This window comes from Mesoplodon mirus (assembly GCF_964341445.2).
Source record: "Mesoplodon mirus genome assembly, chromosome: 2".
Taxonomy (NCBI): Eukaryota; Metazoa; Chordata; class Mammalia; order Artiodactyla; family Ziphiidae; genus Mesoplodon; species Mesoplodon mirus.
In genome coordinates, this window is record NC_138977.1 from 201,779,787 (window position 1) to 201,803,591 (window position 23,805).

The 23,805-nt window shown below is 40.6% G+C and overlaps 1 protein-coding gene across 1 annotated transcript in view; it reads left to right on the forward strand.

Moving 5' to 3' along the window:
- The first annotated feature begins 15,029 nt into the window (after nucleotides 1-15,029).
- ABCC2 (ATP binding cassette subfamily C member 2) overlaps nucleotides 15,030-23,805 on the forward strand; it is a 69,769-nt gene continuing 60,993 nt past the window's right edge. The window contains 2 exon segments of the mRNA XM_082631506.1: nucleotides 15,030-15,308; nucleotides 16,925-17,098. Coding sequence (XP_082487632.1) covers nucleotides 15,276-15,308; nucleotides 16,925-17,098 — 207 coding nt within the window. The 5' untranslated portion in view covers nucleotides 15,030-15,275.

Below are 23,805 nucleotides of genomic sequence, written 5' to 3' on the forward strand. Positions count from 1 at the left end.
TAATTGATTCTTTTCTAAGAAATTTTTTTAACTGTACAGGCCAAACACAACACTTATAAAGGCTGAATTCAGCCCACGGACCTCCAGTTTGCAACCACTATTTCAAATATTTATTTATTTATTTGGCTGCTCCAGGTCTTATTTGCAGCACGTGGGATCTTTAGTTGCAGCATGTGGGCTCTTAGTTGTGGCATGTGAGATCCAGTTCCCTGACCAGGGATCGAACCCAGGTCCCCTGCATTGCGAGCACAGAGTCTTAACCATGGGGTCACCAGGGAAGTCCCGACATTAATTGATTTTTGAATGTTGAACCAGCCTTGCATACCTGGGATAAATCCCACTTGTTTCTGGTGTGTAATTCTTTTTATACATTTTTTGATTTGACTTGCTAATATTTTGTTGAGAATGTCTGTATCTATGTTCCTGAGAGATATTAGTCTGTAGTTTTCTTGTAATGTCTTTGTCTGGTTTTGATATTTGGGAAATGTTGACTTCATAGAATGAGTTAGGAAATATTCCCTCTGCTTGTATGTTATGAAAGAGACTATAGAGAATTGGTATATTTTCTTCTTTAAATGTTTGGTAGAACCCATCTGGGCCTGGCAATTTCTGTTTTGGAAGGTTACAAGTTATTGGTTCAATTTCTTTAATAGATACAGTCCTATTTAGATTGTCTCTTCCTTCCTGCATGTTTTGGCCCACTGTGTCTTTCAAAAGTGGTCCATTTCATCTAGGTTATCAAATTGGTGGGCATAGCATTGTTCATAGAATTCCTTTATTATCCTTTTAAAGTCCATGAGATCTGTAGTGATGTCCTCGCTATTCATTTTGTTGATGTTGTTGTTAAATATTTATTTATCTGTCTGGCTATGCCAGGTCTTAGTTGCAGCACACAGGATCTTTCAGTTGCGGCACATGGGATCTTTTAGTTGTTTCATGCGGGATCTAGTTCCCTGACCAGGGATCGAACCCAGGCCCCCTCACATTGGGAGCACAGAGTCTTAACCACTGGGCCACCAGGGAAGTGCCTCTATTCATTTTTTTTTTTTTTTCTTTTTGCGGTATGCGGGCCTCTCACTGTTGTGGCCTCTCCCGTTGCGGAGCACAGGCTCCGGATGCGCAGGCCCAGCGGCCATGGCTCACGGGCCCAGCCGCTCCGCGGCATATGGGATCCTCCCAGACCGGGGCACGAACCCGTATCCCCTGCATCAGCAGGCGGACTCTCAACCACTGCGCCACCAGGGAGGCCCTCTATTCATTTTTGATATTAGTCATTTGTGTCCTCTCATTCTTCATTATTAGTTTGGCCAGAGGCTTACCAATTTTTAAAAAATCTTTTCAAAGAACTAGCTTTTGGTTTCATTGATTTTCTATTTTGGTTTCCTGTTTTCAATTTTATTGATTTCTGCTTTAATTTTTATTATTTTTTTTTCTCCTGCTTACTTTGGCTTTAATTTGCTCTTCTTTTTTCTATTTTTCTAAGGGGGAAACTTAAGATGATTGATTTTAGTTTCTTCCTTTCTCATACATGCATTCAATGCTATAAATTTCTCTCTAAGGACTGTTTTTGCTACATCCTACAAACTTTGATAATTTGTGTTTTCATTTTCATTCCATTCAAAATATTTTAAAATTTCTCTTGAGATTTCTTCTTTGACCCATGTGTAATTTAGTATAATGTTGTTTAATCTACAAATATTTTGGCACTTTCTAGCTACCTTTCTGTAATTGATTTCTAGTTTAATTCCATTGTGGTCTGAGAGCAGTACTGTATGATTCCTATTTTTTGAAATTTATTAAAGTGTGTTTTATGGCCCAGAATGTGGTATATCTTGGTGAATGTTCCTGTGAGCTTGAAAAGAATGTGCAACCTGCTGTTGTTGGATGAAGTAGTCTATAGATGTCCACTATATGTAGTGATTGATGGGATTGTTGAGTTCAACTTTGTCCTTATTGATTTTCTGCCTGCTGGATCTGTCTATTTCTGATAGAGGGGTGTTGAATTCTACAACTATAATAGTGGATTCATCTATTTCTCCTTGCAGTTCTATCAGTTTTTGTCTCTTTTTTTTTTTTTTTTTTTTTTTTGTGGTACACGGGCCTCTCACTGTTGTGGCCTCTCCCGTTGCAGAGCACAGGCTCTGGACGCACAGGCTCAGCGGCCATGGCTCACGGACCTAGCCGCTCTGTGGCATGTGGGATCTTCCCGGACCAGGGCACGAACCCGTGTCCCCTGCATTGGCAGCTGGACTCTCAACCACTGCGCCACCAGGGAAGCCCCTGTCTCACGTATTTTGATGCTCTGTTAGGTGCATACACATTAAGGATTGTTATGTCTTTGTGAAAAATTGACCCCTTTATAATTATGTAATGTCTCTCTTTATCCCACATAACTTTCCTTCTTCTGAAGTTGTTCTGAAATTAATATAGCTATTCTCACTTCCTTTTGATTAGTGTTAGCATGGCACATCTTTTTCCATCCATTTACTTTTAATCTATATGTGTCTTTATATTTAAAGTGGGTTTCTTATAGACATAGTTAGGTCTTGTTTTTTACTGACTCTGACAATCTCTATTTTAATTTGTATATTTAGACCATTGATACTTAAAGTGATTACTGATATAGTTGGATTAATATCTACCATATTTGTTATTGTTTTATACTTGTTGCTCTTATTCTTTGTTCTTGTTTTTGTCTTCTACTCTTTTTGGCCATGTTGTGCAGCTTGTGGGATCTTAGTTCCCTGACCAGGGATCGAACCCTTCCCCCCTGCAGTGCAAACGCAGAATCCTTACCACTGGACCAAAGAATCAGAGATTCTTTCCTTAGCTTGTCCAGTCTACTAATAAGCCTATTACATGCATTCTTTATTTCTACTCATTTCTATTACAGTGCTTTTGACTCTAGCATTTCATTTTGATTCTTTCTTAGAATTTCTGTCTCTTTGCCTACATGGCCCATCTGCTCTTGCATGCTGTCTACTTCATCTCTTAGAGACCCTAACATATTAATCATAGTTGTTTAAAATTCCTAGTCTGATAATCCCAACATCCCTGCCATATTTGAGGCTTGCTCTGTCTCTTCAAACTGTGTTTTTTGCCTTTTAGTATGCCCTGTAATTTTTTCTTTATAGCTGGACATGACATTCTGGGTAAAAGGAACAGCTGAAAATAGGCCTTTAGTAATGTGGTGGAAAGGAGTGGAGGGAGAGGAAATGTTTTATGGTCCAGTGATTAGATCTCAGCCTTTTTAGTGAGACTGTGCCTCTGGACTGTGAACTTCACAAGTGCTTCTCAGCTCCCTCCCTTAGGTGGGACAAGAAGGCTAGAGTGGGCTGGAGTTGGGTATTTCTCTTCCCCCCAGGTTGGTTAGGCTTAACCCAGTAGATTAAGCTCTGGTTAAATAGTTTCTTCTGAGGGCAGACTTTAAGAAGAATAAAATGCTCTGGTATATTTCAAATGGTTAATTTTCCCCTCCCCCTGCCAGAAGCATTAGGAGATTTTTCTCCGATATTCACTGTGAGAACCTCCTCAAGGTAAAACTCACAAAAGTGTGCAGTGTTCCCCTATAACTGAGTCCCCGTGGATCTTTTTGATATCTCGGACTTGACTGAGACTCAGTCATCAAGTGGAGATTTGTGAACAAGATCCAGAAGCAAATGAATGCCATCTTGGAGGGATTCACAGAACTGCATCCTACTGATCTGATTAAAAATGCTGATGAAAGTAAGCTGGAGTTGCTGATGTGCAGCCTTGGCAATGTGGACGTGAAAGACTGGAGACAACATTTATATACAAGAAGGACTACTGCCCAGACCACCCTGTCATTCAGTGGTTCTGGAAGGCTGTGCTGCTGATGGACACTGAGAAGCATATCCAGTTTTACTGCAGTCTGTCACGGAAACATCCTGAGTACCCAGGAATGGATTGGCCTAATTTTATGGTTCCAGTGGTCCCCAGCTGTTTACAATATAACAATGGAGAAGTCCTGAAAAACTTCCCAGAGCTCACACATTCTTTAATTGCCTTGACTTATCTCCAACTGAAACCTTTGAAGATTTATGAGAGAAACTTGTGGTTGTGGAAGATACACAAGGATTTGAAGGTGTGAATTAAGTGCCCCTTGCCTTGGGATGGTTGTTTGTGGAGCAAGTCCTGCTTGCGCTTTTGTATTTGCCTAACAGACTTGGCAGAGGCAATGGCAGAATAGCAGTTGCAGGGAGTGGCTCCTGGAGCAGAGCCTTTGCTCATGCACTTGTGTAACAGAAAGTGGGGTCCAGCTGCTCACAGCTCAAAAGCCAATAAAGAGGTAAGGTTCGTGGAAAGGAAAGTTTGCTTTATTTTGGTTGCCGGCAACTGGGGCAGGGGGTGGACGCCTGTCCAAAGGCCAACTCCCCCCCACTGACAATCAGTGGGCAAGAACCTTTATAGACAGAGGGAGGGGGCTACATGCAGAAGCAGCACAGTCAGCTCTGACAGTCATGTTGAAATTGGCCATCAGTGGTCTGATCAGTGTCATCTTGATTGTTTTAAGTACAGTTAGTCTTTAGTTCCAGGGTCGGTTTGTTCCCATTTCTTCGAGGCCAGTTCTCAGAACTGTGGCAGCTTAAGTCATGGCTACAGTCTGGTCATCATGTAGTTAACTTCTTCCACCTGGTAGGGGTTTCAGTATCTACAAGACAGCTCACAGGATATGGCTCGGAATTATTATCTATAGCCCTTGAGAGTAACTAAAAGTCCTTGACTATGCTTAATGACTAAATTATTATTATTTGGTCTCCCTTGACTGTTTCTGTATTTTCTCACTTCTCTGATTAAGCTTCTTTTTTAGCTAAAGTTTTTCCACAGACAAAAGTCAGGCTGAGAACATAGGGGTCAAGGACCATAGGGTCCTTCTCTGTTTCACTTACCCAAGTTCAGATGTGGGAACCTAGTCCCAGGTCTTGCATTTTCCACCACAAATTATCAACTGGATGATATCAACTGGCTACACTAATTACATTTCAGGAGAATTTATTCTATTTATGTCGTGCCTCTGTAGGCAAAGCCCTTAATAAGTATTTTACATACTTAAAAAAACAAAAACAAAAACCTCTCAGTGACCCTGACTCTCCGACACTGAGCTTCTATCAATTAGTCAATTATAGTTCAGCTTTTCCTACCCTGGCACTGGTTCCACAGAAATATTAGTTCATGGATTTTTGTTCTGGTAAATAGTGATTCTCTGCATTTGCCTGTCTCTCTGATTTGGGGGACAGCAGTTTGCCCTGTGACCTCACTTCTCTTATCCATCTGAGAAAAATTTTTGACTTTTCAGTTTGTTTAGCTTTATACTTGTTAGAATGGAATAGTAACTTTCACGGCCCTTCATGCCAGAACCACACACTTCTTTTTCCATTTAATATTATATGTATATTCCACCTGTGTCAGTATGTATTCTATAATCTAAGCATTTGTTTTAATGAAATTTGGATCCTCCACTTTCTCTTTTTTTTGGCTACACAAAATGTTTAAGCACAAACAAGTACAAATCCTGCTTCCTTTTTTTTGAAAAAATATATTTATTTATTTAGCTGCACCGGGTTTTAGTTGTGGCACATGGGATCTTGGTTGCCGCATGCGGGATCTTTAGTTGTGGCATGCAGGATCTAGTTCCCTGACCAGGGGGTTGAACCCGGGCCCCCTGCATTGGGAGTGCGGAGTCTTAACCACTGGACCACCAGGGAAGTCCCCTGCTTGTTTTAAAATATGATTATAATCTCTATTAGTCACCTCTGGTTCCTCTTACTTGCAAGAGACATCATGGGGGTTTCATTTTATTTTTAGAATACCACTCCTCAGGTCCTCTCCTAAATCTCGATGAACATTACCAAGCATAGCTAATTTGCTCTCACAACTTACTTGCTACACAAATGCAGTCAATAAATCCTCCTCCATTTGCTTGAGAAATAGAGGTCTAACATCATTGTCAGAGAATAACAGGTATTTTGTTAGAATTGCAATACTGGTGTTGCTTTTCAATGTTTTTTGAAAGAATAGAACTTGCTTAGAGTTTGACAATTTATAAATCTTGATTTATATAATGGGTCCTCATTTAAATTTTTTAATTGCCTAAATTTTAATAACAGTTTCTTCTCACTCTCTTGAGCTTATTTAAAGAGTCCTGAAGGGACATGAATTGGAATTGTGTTAATTTAGAAGCTTTAGTATGCTAATCAAAGAAAGCTGACTCCTGCATGCTAGAGACTTTCTAAGGCCCCTTAGATATTGTCCTTTATTAAAGTCAAAAGTTCCTATAGAAGTTTTTGCATACTTTTATCATCCCTGGTAAAGGAATTCCATTTTGCAGATATTGACAACTAATGGGTAAACATGAAAAAAGCTAATGGTTTAGAGGAAAGAAGAAGGCTCTGAGCCTTAGAATTACACACTGGTGTATAATATACACAGTGTATTCTAACTCTGATCAGAAGCACATGAAAATAACAACTTCTCAAACATAAAATTTTAAATGCCAGTAAATGTAACCCCACAGGACCCTGTGGGGCCTTCCTAGGACAGACCCCTCCCCCATATCCTCTGCTTTAGCTCCTCTCTGAAGTACCCAGATAATAGCCTTTATGCACATTTCCTGAGCTTTTTTTTACAGATGCTAAAACCACCACCAAATGGAAGAAATTAACTACTTGATGATCATGAGCACGTAGCCCCCAGACCTACTGGCGCCTAAGGATTGATAATGTTAACCCCTCTGACACCGCCCTGTTACCTCACTATCAACCAATCAGAGAATTGTGCATGAGCTGATTGCATACCCTGGGAAGCCCCTCCCTCACCTAGCCTTTAAAAATGCTTTTTGAAGCCTATCGAGGAGTTCTGGTGTTTTGAGCAGCAGCGCTCCTTGCTGACGCGCTGCAATAAACGCTGCACCTTCCTTTACCACAACCCAGTGTCAGTAGATTGGCTTTACTGCGCGCGGGCCAGTAGACCCAAGTTTAGTTCGGTAACAGAAATACCAGAATTTTGACAGACAAAAGCAAGCAAGCAAGGTTAACAAATGAAGATTTCCTGTTGTCTGCTACCTGCCACGGAATGGTTTCCTGTTGAATGCCACCTGACAGAAATTGCCACTGATGAATGGTCAGACAGCCAAAATCCCACATTACTGACACCAGAGGGGAAGAATAATTTGATAAATGCAAATCTAAGCGACTTGGCTGGTGAGAGCCAAAAAGCTCAATCGCTATCTACACCACTCACCAGAAGATCCAGGAAAGGTGAGCTGTGGGCCTATGGGTTCAACATTGGAATGAGGTTTACCTTCAGGCTGTATACTTCTCTTGGCTCTGATGATAGGTCTCAGGTGGGAAAGTCTCGGTAAACCTCTCTGGGTTGATCACCTCCATTGCTGCTTCCTGCTTTCTGTTTTCTTGGGAGATCTCATTCAGCCCTGCTGCTGCTGCCCTCCTTGCCCATTCCAAGCATGATTGGGGTGGCCTTACTCTCTGTGAAGGTGGAATTGCATTGGAGGGGTTTCTCTCAGCTCTTCTGCCTCTGCCCTAACTTTCCGTCGGTGAAAGCTTAGAACGTCGCGGTGTTTACTCTCAGCTCTCCTATTTTGTTGTACTGTTCTCAGGACTTCGTAAGACCAGTGTGGCAAAGAATTGGGGACAGTGCAGTCTTGAAACCGCACAACTCAGATGGGACTTGAACCCAGCCAAATCCCGGATTGGGATTTGAACCCCATGGGCTGAAACTCGAATGCACTGTCTTTTTTTTTTTTTTTTTTTTGTGCGGTACACGGGCCTCTCACTGCTGTGGCCTCTCCTGTTGCGGAGCACAGGCTCCGGACGCGCACGCTCAGCGGCCATGGCTCACGGGCCCAGCCGCTCCGCGGCATGTGGGATCTTCCCAGACCGGGGCAGGAACCCGTGTCCCCTGCATCGGCAGGCAGGCTCCCAACCACTGCGCCACCAGGGAAGCCCTGTCTTTTTTAATTATGTATTTTTTTTTTGGCTGCACTGGGTCTTCGTTGCTGCACACGGGCTTTCGCTAGTTGTGGAGAGCGGGGGTTGCTCTTCATTGCGGCGGGCAGGCTTCTCATTGCGGTGGCCCCTCTTGTTGCGGAGTGCGGGCTCCTGGCGCGCGCGCTTCAATAGTTGTGACACATGACACGCAGGCTCAGTAGTTGTAGCGCATGGGTTTAGTTGCTCCACGGCATGTGGGATCTTCCTGGACCAGGGATCGAACCCTTGTCCCCTGCATTGGCAGGCGGATTCTTAACCACTGTGCCATCAGGGAAGTCCCTGAATCCACTGTCTTTTAATTAAGATTGCACACCTGGTCTCAGGGCTTAATGAAGCTCAGGTTCTTTATGTCTCAGCGCAGAGGAATTCAGTGAGAGACAGAGTAATAGGTAAGAAGTGCGTTTATTTAGAGAGATACATATTTCATAGACAGGATGCAGTCCGTCTCAAAAGGTGAGAGGCCCCAAAATATGGGGTGGTTAGTTTTTATGGACTGGGTAATCTCACAGATTAATGGGTGGGAGGGTTATTCCAACTATTTGGGGGAAGGGGCAGGGATTTCCAGGAATTGGGCCACTGCCCACTTTTAGCCTTTTATGGTCAGCCTTGGAACTGTCATGGCGCCTGTGGCACTGTCATTTAGCATGCTGCTGTATTACAATGAGCATATAACGAGGCTCAAGGTCTACTGGAAGTTGAATCTTCTGCCATCTTGGACCTAATCGGTTCTAACCAGTTTATGTCATATCCACAACGGCTATGTCATTCTTAAAGGGTTGTGCCCTGCCCCCTTCCCTCCTGTTTCATTCTGACTGTTTCTCTGGCTCCTCTAGAGTATAATCTGTCAGCCCCACACATGGCCTGGAAAAGTTTTTTAGAAGATAGTGATTTCTGCTGAACCCCCTTTATGGTAGACTACTCCCTGCTCCATTTCAGGCAGAGATGAAAGCTGCTGTGACCCTCTTCTGTCTTATAAAGGTCTTGTCGTTTCTGGAGTTTAGTTGGCAAACTTTTCTTTAAAGGGTCAAATAGGAAATATTTGGGACTGTGTGACCCAAGAGTCAAAATTGAGCAGTTCTTACTGAAAGGCTGTTCATATTGAATAGTCTTTTTCACATTTTACAATTAAAAATGTAAAAACCAATCTTAGTTCCGAGACCAGACAAAAATAGGGGCAGATGAATTTGGCTCATGGGGCAAATCAACCTCTCGTTTGGTTCATTTAGATTTCTTTGTATCCTCATTGGTGGATTTTTAAAAATCTATGATTATATCATCTTTCCAGCTTGTTCCTGTTTGTATGGTCAGAGGTCTGTTCCAAAGCCACTATAATAATGTCATGCCTTTATCTGATCCTGGATCGGATCTCATTTCAAGGCCTAAATCATTTTCTGCTGTTAGAAACACACAGAGAAGTATGGAAGTCCATCTTTTTTTTTTTTTGAGTCTTTTATTTTTTAACATCTTTATTGGAGTATAATTGCTTTACAGTGGTGTGTTAGTTTCTGCTTTATAACAAAGTGAATCAGCTATACATAGATCCCCATATCTCCCCCCTCTTGCGTCTCCCTCTCACCCTCCCTATCCCACCCCCCTAGGTGGTCAGAAAGCACCGAGCTGATCTCCCTGTGCTATGCGACTGCTTCCCACTAGCTAGCTATTTTACATTTGGTAGTGTATATAAGTCCATGCCACTCTCACTTCATCCCAGCTTTCCCTTCCCACTCTGTGTCCTCAAGTCCATTCTCTACATCTGCATCTTTATTCCTGTTCTGACCCTAGGTTCTTCATGACCAATTTTTTTTTTTTTTAGATTCCATAAACATGTGTTAGCATACGGTATTTGTTTTTCTCTTTCTGACTTACTTCACTCTGTATGACACACTCTAGGTCCATCCACTTCACTACAAATAACTCAATTTCGTTTCTTTTTATGGCTGAGTAATATTCCATTGTATATATGTGCCACATCTTCTTTATCCATTCATCTGTCGATGGACACTCAAATTGCTTCCATGTCCTGGCTATTGTAAATAGAGCTGCAATGAACATTGTGGTACATGACTCATTTTGAATTACAGTGTTCTCAGGGTATATGCCCAGTAGTGGGATTGCTGGGTCATATGGTAGTTCTATTTTTAGGTTTTTTTTTTGCGGTACGCGGGCCTGTCACTGTTGTGGCCTCTCCCGTTGCGGAGCACAGGCTCTGGACACGCAGGCTCAGTGGCCATGGCTCATGGGCCCAGCCGCTCTGCAGCATGTGGGATCTTCTCGGACCGGGGCACAAACCCGTGTCCCCTGCATCGGCAGGGGGACTCTCAACCACTGCGCCACCAGGGAAGCCCTATTTTTAGTTTTTTAAGGAACCTCCATACTGTTCTCCATAGTGGCTGTATCAATTTACATTCCCACCAACAGTGCAAGAGGGTTCCCTTTTCTCCACACCCTCTCCAGCATTTATTATTTGTAGATTTTTTGATGATGACGATTCTGACTGGTGTGAGGTGATATCTTATTGCAGTTTTGATTTGCATTTCTCTAATGATTAATGATGTCAAGCATTCTTTCATGTGTTTGTTGGCAATCTGTATATCTTCTTTGGAGAAATGTCTATTTAGGTCTTTTACCCATTTTTGGATTGGATTGTTTGTTTTTTTGATATTGAGCTGCTTGTAAGTTTTGGAGATTAATCCTTTGTCAGTTCCTTCATTTGCAAATATTTTCTCGCATTCTGAGGGTTGTCTTTTGGTCTTGTTTATGGTTTCCTTTGCTGTGCAAAAGCTTTGAAGTTTCATTAGGTCCCATTTGTTTATTTTTGTTTTTATTGCCATTTCTCTAGGAGGTAGGTCAAAAAGGATCTTGCTGTGATTTATGTCATAGAGTGTTCTTCCTATGTTTTCCTCTAAGAGTTTTACAGTGTCTGGCCTCACATTTAGGTCTTTAATCCATTTTGAGTTTATTTTTGTGTATGGTGTTAGGGAGTGTTCTAATTTCATTCTCTTACACCTAGCTGTCCAGTTTCCCCAGCACCACTTATTGAAGAGGCTGTCTTTTCTCCACTGTATATTCTTGCCTCCTTTATAAAAAATAAGGTGACCGTATGTGTGGGGGTTTATCTCTGTGCTTTCTATCCTGTTCCATTGATCTATATTTCTGTTTTTGTGTCAGTACCATACTGTCTTCATTACTGTAGCCTTGTAGTAAAGTCTGAAGTCCGGGAGCCTGATTTCCTCCAGCTCTGTTCTTCTTTCTCAAGATTGCTTTCGGTATTTGGGGTCTTTTGTGTTTCCATACAAATTGTGAAATTTTTTCTTCTAATTCTGTGAAAACTGCCAGTGGTAGTTTGATAGGGATTGCATTGAATCTGTAGATTGCTTTGGGTAGTATAGTCATTTTCACAGTGTTGATTCTTCCAATCTAAGAACATCATGTATCTCTCCATCTATTTGTATCATCTTTAATTTGTTTCATCAGTGTCTTATAGTTTTCTGCATGCAGGTCTTTTGTCTGCTTAAGTAGGTTTATTCCTAGCTATTTTATTCTTTTTGTTGCAGTGGTAAATGGGAGTGTTTCCTTAATATCTCTTTCCTATTTTTCATCATTAATGTATAGGAATGCAAGAGATTTCTGTGCATTAATTTTGTATCCTGTTACTTTACCAAAGTCATTGATTAGCTCTAGTAGTTTTCTGGTATCATCTTTAGGATTCTCTATGTATAGTATCTTGTCATCTGCAGACAGTGACAGCTTTACTTCTTCTTTTCTGATTTGGATTCCTTTTATTTCTTTTTCTTCTCTGATTGCTGTGGCTAAAACTTCTAAAACTATGTTGAATAATAGTGCTGAGAATGGACAACCTTATCTTGTTCCTGATCTTAGAGGAAATGCTTTCAGTTTTTCACGATTGAGAATGATGTTTGCTGTGGGTTTGTCATATATGGCCTTTATTATGTTGAGGTAAGTTCCCTTTATGCCTACTTTCTGGAGGCTTTTTATCATAAATGGGTGTTGAATTTTGTTGAAAGCTTTTTCTGCATCTATTGAGATGATCGTATGGTTTTTCTCCTTCAATTTGTTAATATGGTTTATCACATTGATTGATTTGCATATATTGAAGAATCCTTGCATTCCTGGGATAAACCCCACTTGATCATGGTGTATGATCCTTTTAATGTGCTTTTGGGTTCTGTTTGCTAGCATTTTGTTGAGGATCTTTGTATCTATGTTCATCAGTGATATTGGCCTGTAGTTTTCTTTCTTTGTGACATCTTTGTCTGGTTTTGGTATCAGGGTGATGGTGGCCTCGTAGAATGAGTTGGGGAGTGTTCCTCCCTCTGCTATATTTTGGAAGAGTTTGTGAAGGATAGGTGTTAGCGCTTCTCTAAATGTTTGATAGAATTCACCTGTGAAACCATCTGGTCCTGGGCTTCTGTTTGTTGGAAGATTTTTAATCACAGCTTTAATTTCAGTGTTTGTGATTTGTCTGTTTAAATTTTCTGTTTCTTCCTGGTTCAGTCTCAGAAGGTTGTGCTTTTCTAAGATTTTGTCCATTTCTTCCAGGTTGCCCGTTTAATGGCATATAGTTGCTTGTAGTAATCTCTCATGATCCTTTGTATTTCTGCAGTGTCAGTTGTTACTTCTCCTTTTTCATTTCTGATTCTATTGATTTGAGTCTTCTCCTTTTTTTTCTTGATGATTCTGGCTAATGGTTTATCAATTTTGTTTATCTTCTCAAAAAACCAGCTTTTAGTTTTATTGATCTTTGCTATTGTTTCCTTCATTTCTTTTTCATTTATTTCTGATCTGATCTTTATGATTTCTTTCCTTCTGCTAACTTTGGGGTTTTTTTGTTCTTCTTTCCCTAATTGCTTTAGGTATAAGGTTAAGTTGTTTATTTGAGGTGTTTCTTGTTTCTTGAGGTAGGATTGTATTGCTATAAACTTTCCTCTTAGAAATGCTTTTGCTGCATCCCATAGGTTTTGGGTTGTTGTGTTTTCATTGTCATTTGTTTCTAGGTATTTTTTGATTTCCTCTTGGATTTCTTCAGTGATCTCTTGATTATTTAGTAGTATATTGTTTAGCCTCCATGTGTTTGTGTTTTTTACAGATTTTTTTCCTGTAATTGATATCTAGTCTCATAGCACTGTGGATGGAAAAGATACTTGATATGATTTCAATTTTCTTAAATTTACCAAGGCTTGATTTGTGACCCAAGATATGATCTATCCTGGAGAATGTTCCATGAGCACTTGAGAAGAAAGTGTATTCTGTTGTTTTTGGATGGAAAGTCCTATAAATATCAGTTAAGTCCATCTTGTTTAATGTATCATTTAAAGCGTGTGTTTCCTTATTTATTTTCATTTTGGATGATCTGTCCATTGGTGAAAGTGGGGTGTTGAAGTCCCCTACTATGATTGTGTTTCTGTCAGTTTCCCCTTTTATGGCTGTTAGCATTTGCCTTATGTATTGAGGTTCTCCTATGTTAGGTGCATAAATATTTACAATTGTTACATCTTCTTCTTGGATTGACCCCTTGGTCATTATGCAGTGTCCTTCTTTGTCTCGTCTAATAGTGTTTATTTCAAAGTCTATTTTGTCTGATATGAGAATTGTTATTCCAGCTTTCTTTTGATATCCATTTGCATGGAATATCTTTTTCCATCCCCTCACTTTCAGTCTGTATGTGTCCCTAGGTCTGAAGTGGGTCTCTTGTAGACAGCAAATATACGGGTCTTGTTTTTGTATCCAGTCAGCCAGTCTGCTTCTTTTGGTTGGAGCATTTAATCCATTACATTTAAGGTAGTTATTGGTATGTATGTTCCTATTACTATTTTCTTAACTCTTTTGAGTTTGTTATTGTAGGTCTTTTCCTTCTCTTGTGTTTCCTGCCTAGAGAAGTTCCTTTAGCATTTGTTGTAAAGCTGCTTTGGTGGTGCTGAATTCTGTTAGCTTTTGCTTGTCTACAAAGCTTTTAATTTCTCCATCAAATCTGAATGCAATCCTTGCTGCGTAGAGTAATCTTGGTTGCAGGTTTTTCCCTTTCATCACTTTAAATATGTCCTGCCACCACCTTCTGGCTTGCAGAGTTTCTGCTGAAAGATCAGCTGTTAACCTTCTGGGGAGTCCCTTGTATGTTATTTGTTGTTTTTCCCTTGCTGTTTTTAATATGTTTTCTTTGTATTTAATTTTTGATAGTTTGATTAATATGTGTCTTAATCTCTGTAGGTAGTCTGTATATACCCATAGAGCAAAGTGGGGTTTTTTTGTGTTGACAACCAAAATGGCTCTGCGTGATCCTCCAAATGATGGTGTTTACACTTTAAGATGTTGACAAGCATGTCTGGATGCTATTATTTTAGGGTGCCCTGATTTTAAAAGAACATATGCTTTATTAGGGGAAGTGGGTAATGGGGAGTGGTTATCTAATGGCTATAGAGTTTCAGTTTAGAAACACTTAGAAATGGTTAGCACGGTAAATTTTACATTATGCATTTTTTACCACAATACAAAAACTTGCTTTAAAAATATTATTACACAAATAATACCTGATAATTATGGAAACATCAGTAAATACAGACAAGCAAAAAGGAAAATAAAATCACCAACAATCCTAACAGCTGAGATTTCTTATTGCATAAATACATAAATGCATAAATTATATGTAGGTTCACATTTGGATTTGCTGCTTAATAACCTGACTTTTTCAAACAAAGTTTACACTATTTTTAACCATGTTTTAAGTTCTATGTTCTTAATTGAAAATGCAGAGAAGTAGGATGTTTCACATTTCTGTAAACTCTAAGGCCTCAAGACAGAAGTGCAGTGGCACTTTTAGGGGTACATGCTCCTCCATTGATGCTTCTCTGTTTAGGTCATGTGTCTGCAGGAGAAAGAAAGGCTCCCCACTCCTGATTTGTCAGCCAGCTCTACTGACATCTTTCGGTGGTTCCTTTTAAGTATGAACCTATCTACAGAGGCTTCTGGTACTTTGGGAACTGGTGTGTCTACCTGTCCCTGGGGCTCTTCAGTCACATGTCTGTCCACTGGGGTAATGTAAATATGTGTCTCAGCAAGGTTAACGATTAAATTGTTGGGATGAAAGGTCAGAAGGCCTGCCTTTGGAACATCAGAACATCAGAATGGGAGATAACATGTTGCTACTTGCCTTCCACCTTCTCTGAGGAAAAGAGTGAATAAGAAACTACACAGTAATAGAAGAGTCTTCATTCCAGAAGTGATCTAGGAATCATGCTGGAGAAGTTCTGCAACTCTACTTTTTGGGTAAGAAATTTCACTTGTCCTCACTGTTGACTCTTCTCAACTTGGAACAAGTAGTAGATTAGTTTAGAGTGACTACTAATAAGACCTAGAAAAGTTAGATGTGCAGTTGGTCTAAAGTTCAGGGTTTCTTTCTTTCTTTTTTTTTTTTTTTAAGATAAGTCATAGTATCTCCCTAGGATATTCTATGTGGGAGAGATAATACATTTCTACTCTAAAATATGTTTATTGTATCCCACTCTTTTCTCTTTTCTCAGACTAGGTAGCTGTAAAATTGCCTTCTCTAAAGAGAAATACGGGAAGGGCTTCCAATTTCATCAATGTTAAGAGGGGGAATTGTTGTTTGTGGAGTATGAGGACAAAGAGAAGGTCTATGATTGAGTCTTGCTGAGAAATGTTGATGTTGAAATAATACTGATATGTTCTAGAGGAACTGGCAATTAGTGATGTGACTAGAAGTTGAGGCTAGGGATGCAAATTTGGGCATCCTGAACACTGAAACAATTTTTGAACCATTAAAGCAGAGAATTCAAAACAGCGAGCATCAGTATCAAATGGTTTAGTGGAATAGAAATTTAGGGGTTTTGAGGAAGTGTGGTCTGCAGACTCCTAGGATCAGAATCATCTGGAGTCCTTATTAAACTGGTTTAACTATCTTAGGTAATTCTTCTGAATTCTAAAGTTAGATAATTTTATGGAGAGAGGAGAAGAGCAGGAATGAGATAGCAGAACACGTGGACAGCACTTCCCATCCTAGAAAGAACCTGGAACCCAAGGCCCTCGAGGCCAGGACACGTATACCACAGGAAGGTAGGGCTTAACGTGCCTCAGGATCTCACCAGGCCATCTCAAGAGAATTCTTTCTGAGAATCATCTGACAGATTATCTTGGTCAGGGCACCTCTATCTTTAAAGAGTCTGTGCAAACAGCTGAACAAAGCAAAAAATATTTGTAAGAAGAGAATAATCTACCCTCACATGACTCAGATGTAAGAACTGGTGCCCCACCTTCACCTCACAAGATACTTCTATTTATTGCAGAATGCAAAGACCAGTAGAAAACTTGCTGGGAATAAGCCTTCCCTCCAATGTGCCACTGCTGCTCCTGTACCTAAGGCCTCTTCACGATCCGACATAAGCCCCTAGGGCTATAGGAGATTAATTGCCTAAGTGTGACTAAGCATTCTGCTACCTGCAGGTTAGGTTTGAGTGTCTGCCAGTGAGTTCAATCAATACTAAAAACTAGAATAAGAAGTTTATATCCCAGGACTGTTCTCCCCTTTGGGTTGAGGAATGGTCCCTCTTCTTCCCACAACTTGGCAAATGTGGTGGTGAAATTAAATCATAATAGATAGTGGAGAAATTCACTTAGAATCACAGAAAGAAAGGTTTTTAGAGGGTGGATTGGTAAGAAAAGTCACTAAATGACACTTAATGGTGAATTTATATCAATGGAGTTGGATAGGAAAATACAGCTAGTTAAAGGGTCAGGCTAAATATGGATATAGAACTGGGTTAAAATTGTTTGGAAGCAAGGGTAGGGATGGGTGTGGGCTGGGGGCTGGTATTCTCTTCTTTAAAATGCATGCATCCAACAATCATTCCATTTTGGTCCCCCAGAACTCCTCATTCCTGGATAGCCCAGAGGTGGACCTGCCACTTTGTTTTGAGCAAACTGTTCTGGTGTGGATTCCCTTGGGCTTCCTTTGGCTCCTGGCCCCTTGGCAGCTTCTCTATGTGTATAGATCCAGGACAAAGAAATCTTCTATAACCAAACTCTACCTTGCTAAGCAGGTATGGGAACCCCACTATTTTCTAATTAATTTTGTGGTACACGACAGAGACATTTTCTTGGTGGTTCAAATGTCTTCTTCCCTGCCTTTAACCAGCTTTTCCAGGTAGAGCCATGCTCTGGATGTCCCTGTCTCCACCTGTCCTATGCTTCATTGGCACCCTGCCATGCTTCTTAGTTAAGTTACTTTGATTTTTGCATAAGAATAATGACTCTTTTTCTTTTTTCTCTTGCGGTTCGCGGGCCTCTCACTGCTGTGGCCTCTCCCGTTGCGGAGCACAGGCTCCGGACGCGCAGGCTCAGCGGCCATGGCTCACGGGCCCAGCCACTCCGTGGCATGTGGGATCTTCCCGGACTGGGGCACGAACCCGTGTCCCCTGCATCAGTAGGCGGACTCTCAACCACTGCGCCACCAGGGAAGCCCAAGAATAATGACTCTTAAATCTTATGGATATTGGACTCTGGAAACACCAATGATGAGTAATCAGTCAGTTGAACAGTTATGGTCTTTTCAGCATTTGAAAAGCAAATGCTGGATTATCTATCTTCACGCTGTTCTAAGTAATCAGGAGACTATAATTCAGTTGGCATCTACCATGAGGTAAAAATGAACTCTCTAATGGGTCCTCTGCTCCACTCAGCCAATCCAAACATTGCTCTTCTCCCCAGGCTTAGATCTGAAATAGGGCTTCCATTTTCCCAAAGTCAACCCTGAGTCTGGATGGTCGCTCAGAGTAGAGGGAGGAAGGGTGTGTGCTCACGGTGACATGCCTGAGTAGGGAAATAATGGAAAGAACGGGCTGCAGGAGGAATGAGGGTAGGAGCCTCTCAGCCAGCTGCACTGATTAATGCAGAGGAAGTCTTGTGAGAACCGGAAGATCCTCAACTGAGATTGTAAAACTACCTCTTAAAATCTATCATCTGCTTCTTTTCACTAGGTTTTTTTCTATCTGTCCTGATTATTAAACAGGGCTTTAGAGAGGCAAATTAGATTCGGTGTTCTATAAGCATACAGGCCTATGACCTCAGGTTACTGCAGTCTAAAAAGAAGGAAGGAAGAAATTTGGCCAAAGGAAGTTGGATTTGCATTGACACTCTGAGGTGGGGTGGTGGTGTGTTTTGTCTACTCTGGATAGAAGAACAGTCCGGGAGAGCTTGGAGCAGGGCTTTGTCTCCCTCACTGACCTGAGTGCCCAGCACAGGGCCTACCACTTGGTACACATTTGTTGAATGTTGGTATTAAATGCACTCTAGGAAGAGGGATTGAGTCAAGGTGTGTTAGACTGAACATTGAACAGCATGCTTCAGTACCCTTGGGGATGTGACAGAGCTTTTCCTTAGTCAGTCAAGTTAGAGGGCTTCTATCATTTTCTGGAGCTTCCAAGAAAAGGTTGGGTAATGAGTAAATTAGTATCCCATTTTTCTCATAGCTATTAATTAACTTTTAATAAACAACTTTATTGAGAAATAATTCACATATCATACAATTTCACCCATTTAAATACAATTCTTTTTTTTAAGTATTTTCATGATATGTGTAACCATCACCACAGTCACTTTTAGAACATTTTTTTCCCTCAAAAAGAAATCCTTTATCAACCCCTATCTCCCCATCTCCCCTAGCCCTAAGCAACCACTAGTATACTCTTTATTGCTATAGTTTCCCTATTCTAAACATTTCATACGAATGGAATCATATAATACATGATCTTTTATTATTGGCTTCTTTTACGTAGCATAAGGTTTTCAAGGTTCATGCGTGTTGTTTAAGGCTCATCCATCATATTCCAATGTATGGATATATCATGTTTAACTTTTATAAACACAAATCTCTATGGATAAAACTCTGTAGATTAAAAGAAATGTATTAGCTTTTTTTTCCCTGTAGCTAATAATCCGCTCACCCTTGCTCATAGTTTCAGGAGCTTCGTTTATAATTTATACTTTTTTTTGTCCTTCTCCCTGAGAGTGACAGGCACAGAGTAGCGTCCTCTTAAAAATTTCAGAATAATTGGTTTCTCTTCTGAAACAGAAGTATAATTCCTCAGAAAGTAAAAATTCACTTCTAATATGAGAACCTTCTTCTTGGATCACTCCTCAGCTTGACTTCATTTCTTCACTTCCTGTTCTACCCGCCTTTGGGCTGTTTGTTCCTCTCTGATTCTCTTGAACTGTCATTGCTGTTTGGTCATTAGTGCAGTGTTTACCTCACCTGGACTAAGTCAATTTGCTTGACTAAGCTAGTGAGAGACTCTACCAGTTTGTTTAAAGGTACACCCTTACCCGAAGGACCCTGTGCATAGTAGGTAATTGAATGAATTGAATTAAAAAATGAATGAATGAATGAGCTCATTTAGTCCCAGGGTAACAAAAGAGGAGTATTGTTCTGGAGGTTGTGGATCTGCTGAGGTCAGATGTGCAGCAAAAGTGGACTTATTGTTGAGCTAGTGAGACATGGGAATCATCTTCAAGTATTTGTAGAAGTATAACATAGAAGACTGCCTAGCTTATTCTGAAAAGTTTCAGAGAGCAAGATCAAGGTAAGTCAGTGTAGGTTGTTCCAGGGGAGCTGACTTTAGCCAAACATACAGAAGAACTTTCTTTCTTTCTTTCCTTTTTTTAATTTTTTTGTGGATGATTTACCTTTTTTATCCCTTAATCTTACATAAACTTAAAAAAGACAGAAAATCAAAGGTAAGTAAATTATTTTCAGCTGTACCAAAGTTTAAGAACTTAAATTTGAGACAGCTTTATCAGTTGACTTTTCTTTGAGCCGGTTTTAAATAAGTTCAGTTGTAAAGACCATTACAAAGGTGGAAGAACTTTCTTATAGTAATAACTGTCTGATAGTAGAATGGTCTGCTGGGGGATGTAGTTCCTGAAAATACTGAAACTGAAGTTAGACGTTTGTCTGCCAGGGAAGTGATGGAAATAGACACCCTCTGTAATGGGTCGAAGGTTCAACCAGAGTGCTTTCATAAAGCACTGGGAAAAGGAGGACTGTGCAGAGGTGGAAAGATATTAAATATGGCCAAACCACTTTACTTTCTTTCTTTTTTTTTTTTTTTTTTTGGCTGCACCACATGATTTGCAGGATCTTAGTTCCCGGACCAAGGATCGAAGCCACGCCCTCGGCAGTGAAAGCACCGGGCCCTTGGACTGCCAGGGAATTCCTTTTTAAAAAAAAAAATATTTATTTATTTATTTATTTATTTATTTATTTATTTATTTATTTATTTATGGCTGCATCGGGTCTTAGTTGCAGCATGTGGGATCTTTTTCTTTTTTAATATTTATTTATTTTTGGCTGCATTGGGTCTTCCTTGCCGTTTGCGGGCTTTCTCTAGTTGTGGTGAACGGGGGCTACTCTTTGTTGCAGTGCACTGGCTTCTTATTGTGGTGGCTTCTCTTGTTGCGGAGCTCGGGCTATAGGCACGTGGGCTTCAGTGGTTGTGGCTCACGGGCTTAGTTGCTCCATGGCATGTGGGATCCTCCTGGACCGGGGCTCAAACCCGTGTCCTCTGCATTGCCAGGCGGATTCTTAACCACTGCACCACCAGGGAATCCCGGCATGCAGGATTTTTCATTGTGGCACACGGGCTTCTCTCTAGTTGTGGCCCATGGGCTCCAGAGTGTGTGGGCTCTGTAGTTGAGGCATGCAGGCTCTCTAGTTGTGGATCATAGGCTCAGTAGTTGTGGCACGTGGGCTTAGTTGCTTCTCAGCACCTGGCATCTTAGTTCCCCAACCAGGAATCGAACCCGCATCCCCTGCATTGGAAGGTGGATTCTTTTTTTTTTTTTTTTTTGCGGTACGCAGCCCTCTCACTGTTGTGGCCTCTCCTGTTGCGGAGCACAGGCTCCAGATGTGCAGGCTCAGCGGCCATGGCTCACGGGCCCAGCCGCTCCGTGGCATGTGGGATCTTCCCGGACCGGGGCACGAACCCGTGTACTCTGAATCCACAGGCGGACTCTCAACCACTGCGCCACCAGAGAAGCCCGGAAGGTGGATTCTTAACCACTGCACCACCAGAGAAGTCCCCGTACTTTCTTTTTTAATACCAATGATATTGTGTCTCTTTAGGAAGTTGAGTTCAATAAACTCCACGTGCACTTGAAACTCCTCCAGTGATTCAGAGATCAAGGGCAATGACTATTTATGGACTTGGTAATCATTAAACAACCACAATATTTCCCTGATTGTGATTAAGAAAAGCATATGTATGTTTCTGATTATAAAAAGAATGCATTATTGTAGAAAGTTTGTCGACTCTAGGGAAATAGGAAATCATTGATAATTGTATCACTCTGACATACTCCTGTTAACATTTTGAGATGTTTCCTTTTACTCTTTTTAAAAAACTAAACAAACAAACAGAAAAACAAAATGAAAAAGACTCATTCTCACCCCTCTACCTTCTAGTCCTGTTCTCCAGAGGCTGCCATTTAAAATTATTTTGATGGTTACCTTCATATCTGCAAATAATGTGTTTATACCTGTGTTTCTTTTTTTTTTTTTTAAGATGTTGGGGGTAGGAGTTTATTAATTTATTTATTTATGTTTGCTGTGTTGGGTCTTCGTTTCTGTGCGAGGGCTTCCTCTAGTTGTGGCAAGCGGGGGCCACTCCTCATCGCAGTGCGCAGGCCTCTCACTATCGCGGCCTCTCTTGTTGCAGAGCACAGGCTCCAGACGCGCAGGCTCAGTAGTTGTGGCTCACGGGCCCAGCTTCTCCACGGCATGTGGGATCCTCCCAGACCAGGGCTCGAACCCGTGTCCCCTGCATCGGCAGGCAGACTTCCAACCACTGCGCCACCAGGGAAGCCCTGTATTTCTTGATCCATCAACTTCAAAAAATATCTATTTCTGTCCTCTGTGAAAGACAAAGATTTAGCTCATTGACCCAACTCCCTAGCTTCCTTTTTCTCTATCCCTCTTTCTCTCAGCCTTTTAATTTTGTGTGATTATGTTCTGTTCTTCTGTAGGTTACCTTTATACCTAAAAATAATCTGCCATCAATTTTATTTTATTTATTTATTTGGCTGTGCCACACAGCTTGCAGTACCTTAGTTCCCCTACCAGGGATTGAGACCAGGGTTTGTACCTGAGGCCATGACAGTGATAGCCCTGAATTCTAACCACTGGATCGTCAGAGAACTCCCCCTCCCCCTTCTTTTTTTTTTTTTTTGCCATCAATTTTAGGCTCTAGTTCTTCCTTTCTTTTTCCTTAATCCACATATAACATTGTATAAGTTGAAGGTGTACAGTGTGTTGATTAGATTTGTTTATATATTGCAATATGATTACCACCATACTGTTAGCTAACACTTCTATCATGTCACATAATTATCTTTTTTGTGTGTGTGTGAGAACATTTAAGATCTAGTCTCTTAGCAACTTTGAAGTATTGATACAGTATTATGACTATAATCACAAGTTCATGACAGACTTGCAGTTAGAAGATAAAAAGTTCTGGAGATCAAATGAGATTTTCTTTTCAGTTTATAGTCTTTTTTAAAACCGAGGCATAATTGACATATAACATTATATTAGTTTCAGCTGTACAGCATAAGAATTTGAAATGATCACTACAATAAGTCCAGTTAACATCCATCACCATACATAGTTACATAATTTTTGTTCTTGTAATGAGAATTTTCAATGTCTACTTTCTTTTTTTTATAAATTTATTTATTTTATTTTTATTTTTGGCTACATTAGGTCTTCTTTGCTGCAGGCGGGCTTTCTCTAGTTGCGGCGAGCGGGGGCTGCTCTTTGTTGTGGTATGGGGGCTTCTCATTGTAGTGGCTTCTCTTGTTGCAGAGCACGGGCCCTAGGCATGCGGGCTTCAGTAGTTGTGGCGTGTGGGATCTTCGCGGACCAGGGCTGGAACCCATGTCCCCTGTATTGGCAAGTGGATTCTTAACCTTGCGCCACCAGGGAAGCCCTCAATATCTACTTTCTTAACAGTACTGTATTGTATATTTGAAAGTTCTAAACTATAGTCACCATGCTGTACATTACATCCTCATCTCGATGCCCCTTTGTGTAAGACGAGATTTAGTGCTCCCAATAAAATTTTCAGAAAGAGCAATAGTAAATAAAGTCTCTAGGTTCTTGCTTTCTGAAAATGTTGATCTGACTATGGAATGCTAGGTTCAAAAAAACTTTTTTTTAAGTTTGAAGATGTTGCTATGTTGTTCCCCCAAATCCTGTGCTACCAAGTTAGAATTCTTCTCATTCCTTGTTATCCTCTCTAGAAGCTTTATCCTCTTTATTCTTGATGTCCTGAAATTTCATAAGAGTGTCTACTTGGGTCTTTTTTCATTCAATGGGTTCTATACTTTTAACCTAAAGACTCATGTCTTATCTCTGAGGAATTTTTATATTATTCTTTTCATTTCCTTTCCTCTAATTTTAAAATTCCATATCTCTAGAACTTCTTGTTAGATAGATGTTGGACTCGCTGAATTGATCCTCCTTTTCTTTAGAATTTCTTTTTCTCTTTTCCCCTCTGTTCTGAGAGATTTTCCTAATTTTTTCTTTTAATCATCCTAAAGAGCCTTTATTTTAGCAATAATGGGATTGATTATGAAGAAATCTTTGCTAAATAATAGCACGTATCCTATTAGTTAAAGGTGCTTTCTTTGCTGGTTTTCATTATAAAGGGCCCAATATATCTGCCTGAGCCATTCTGGATGAATGAGGCTTATG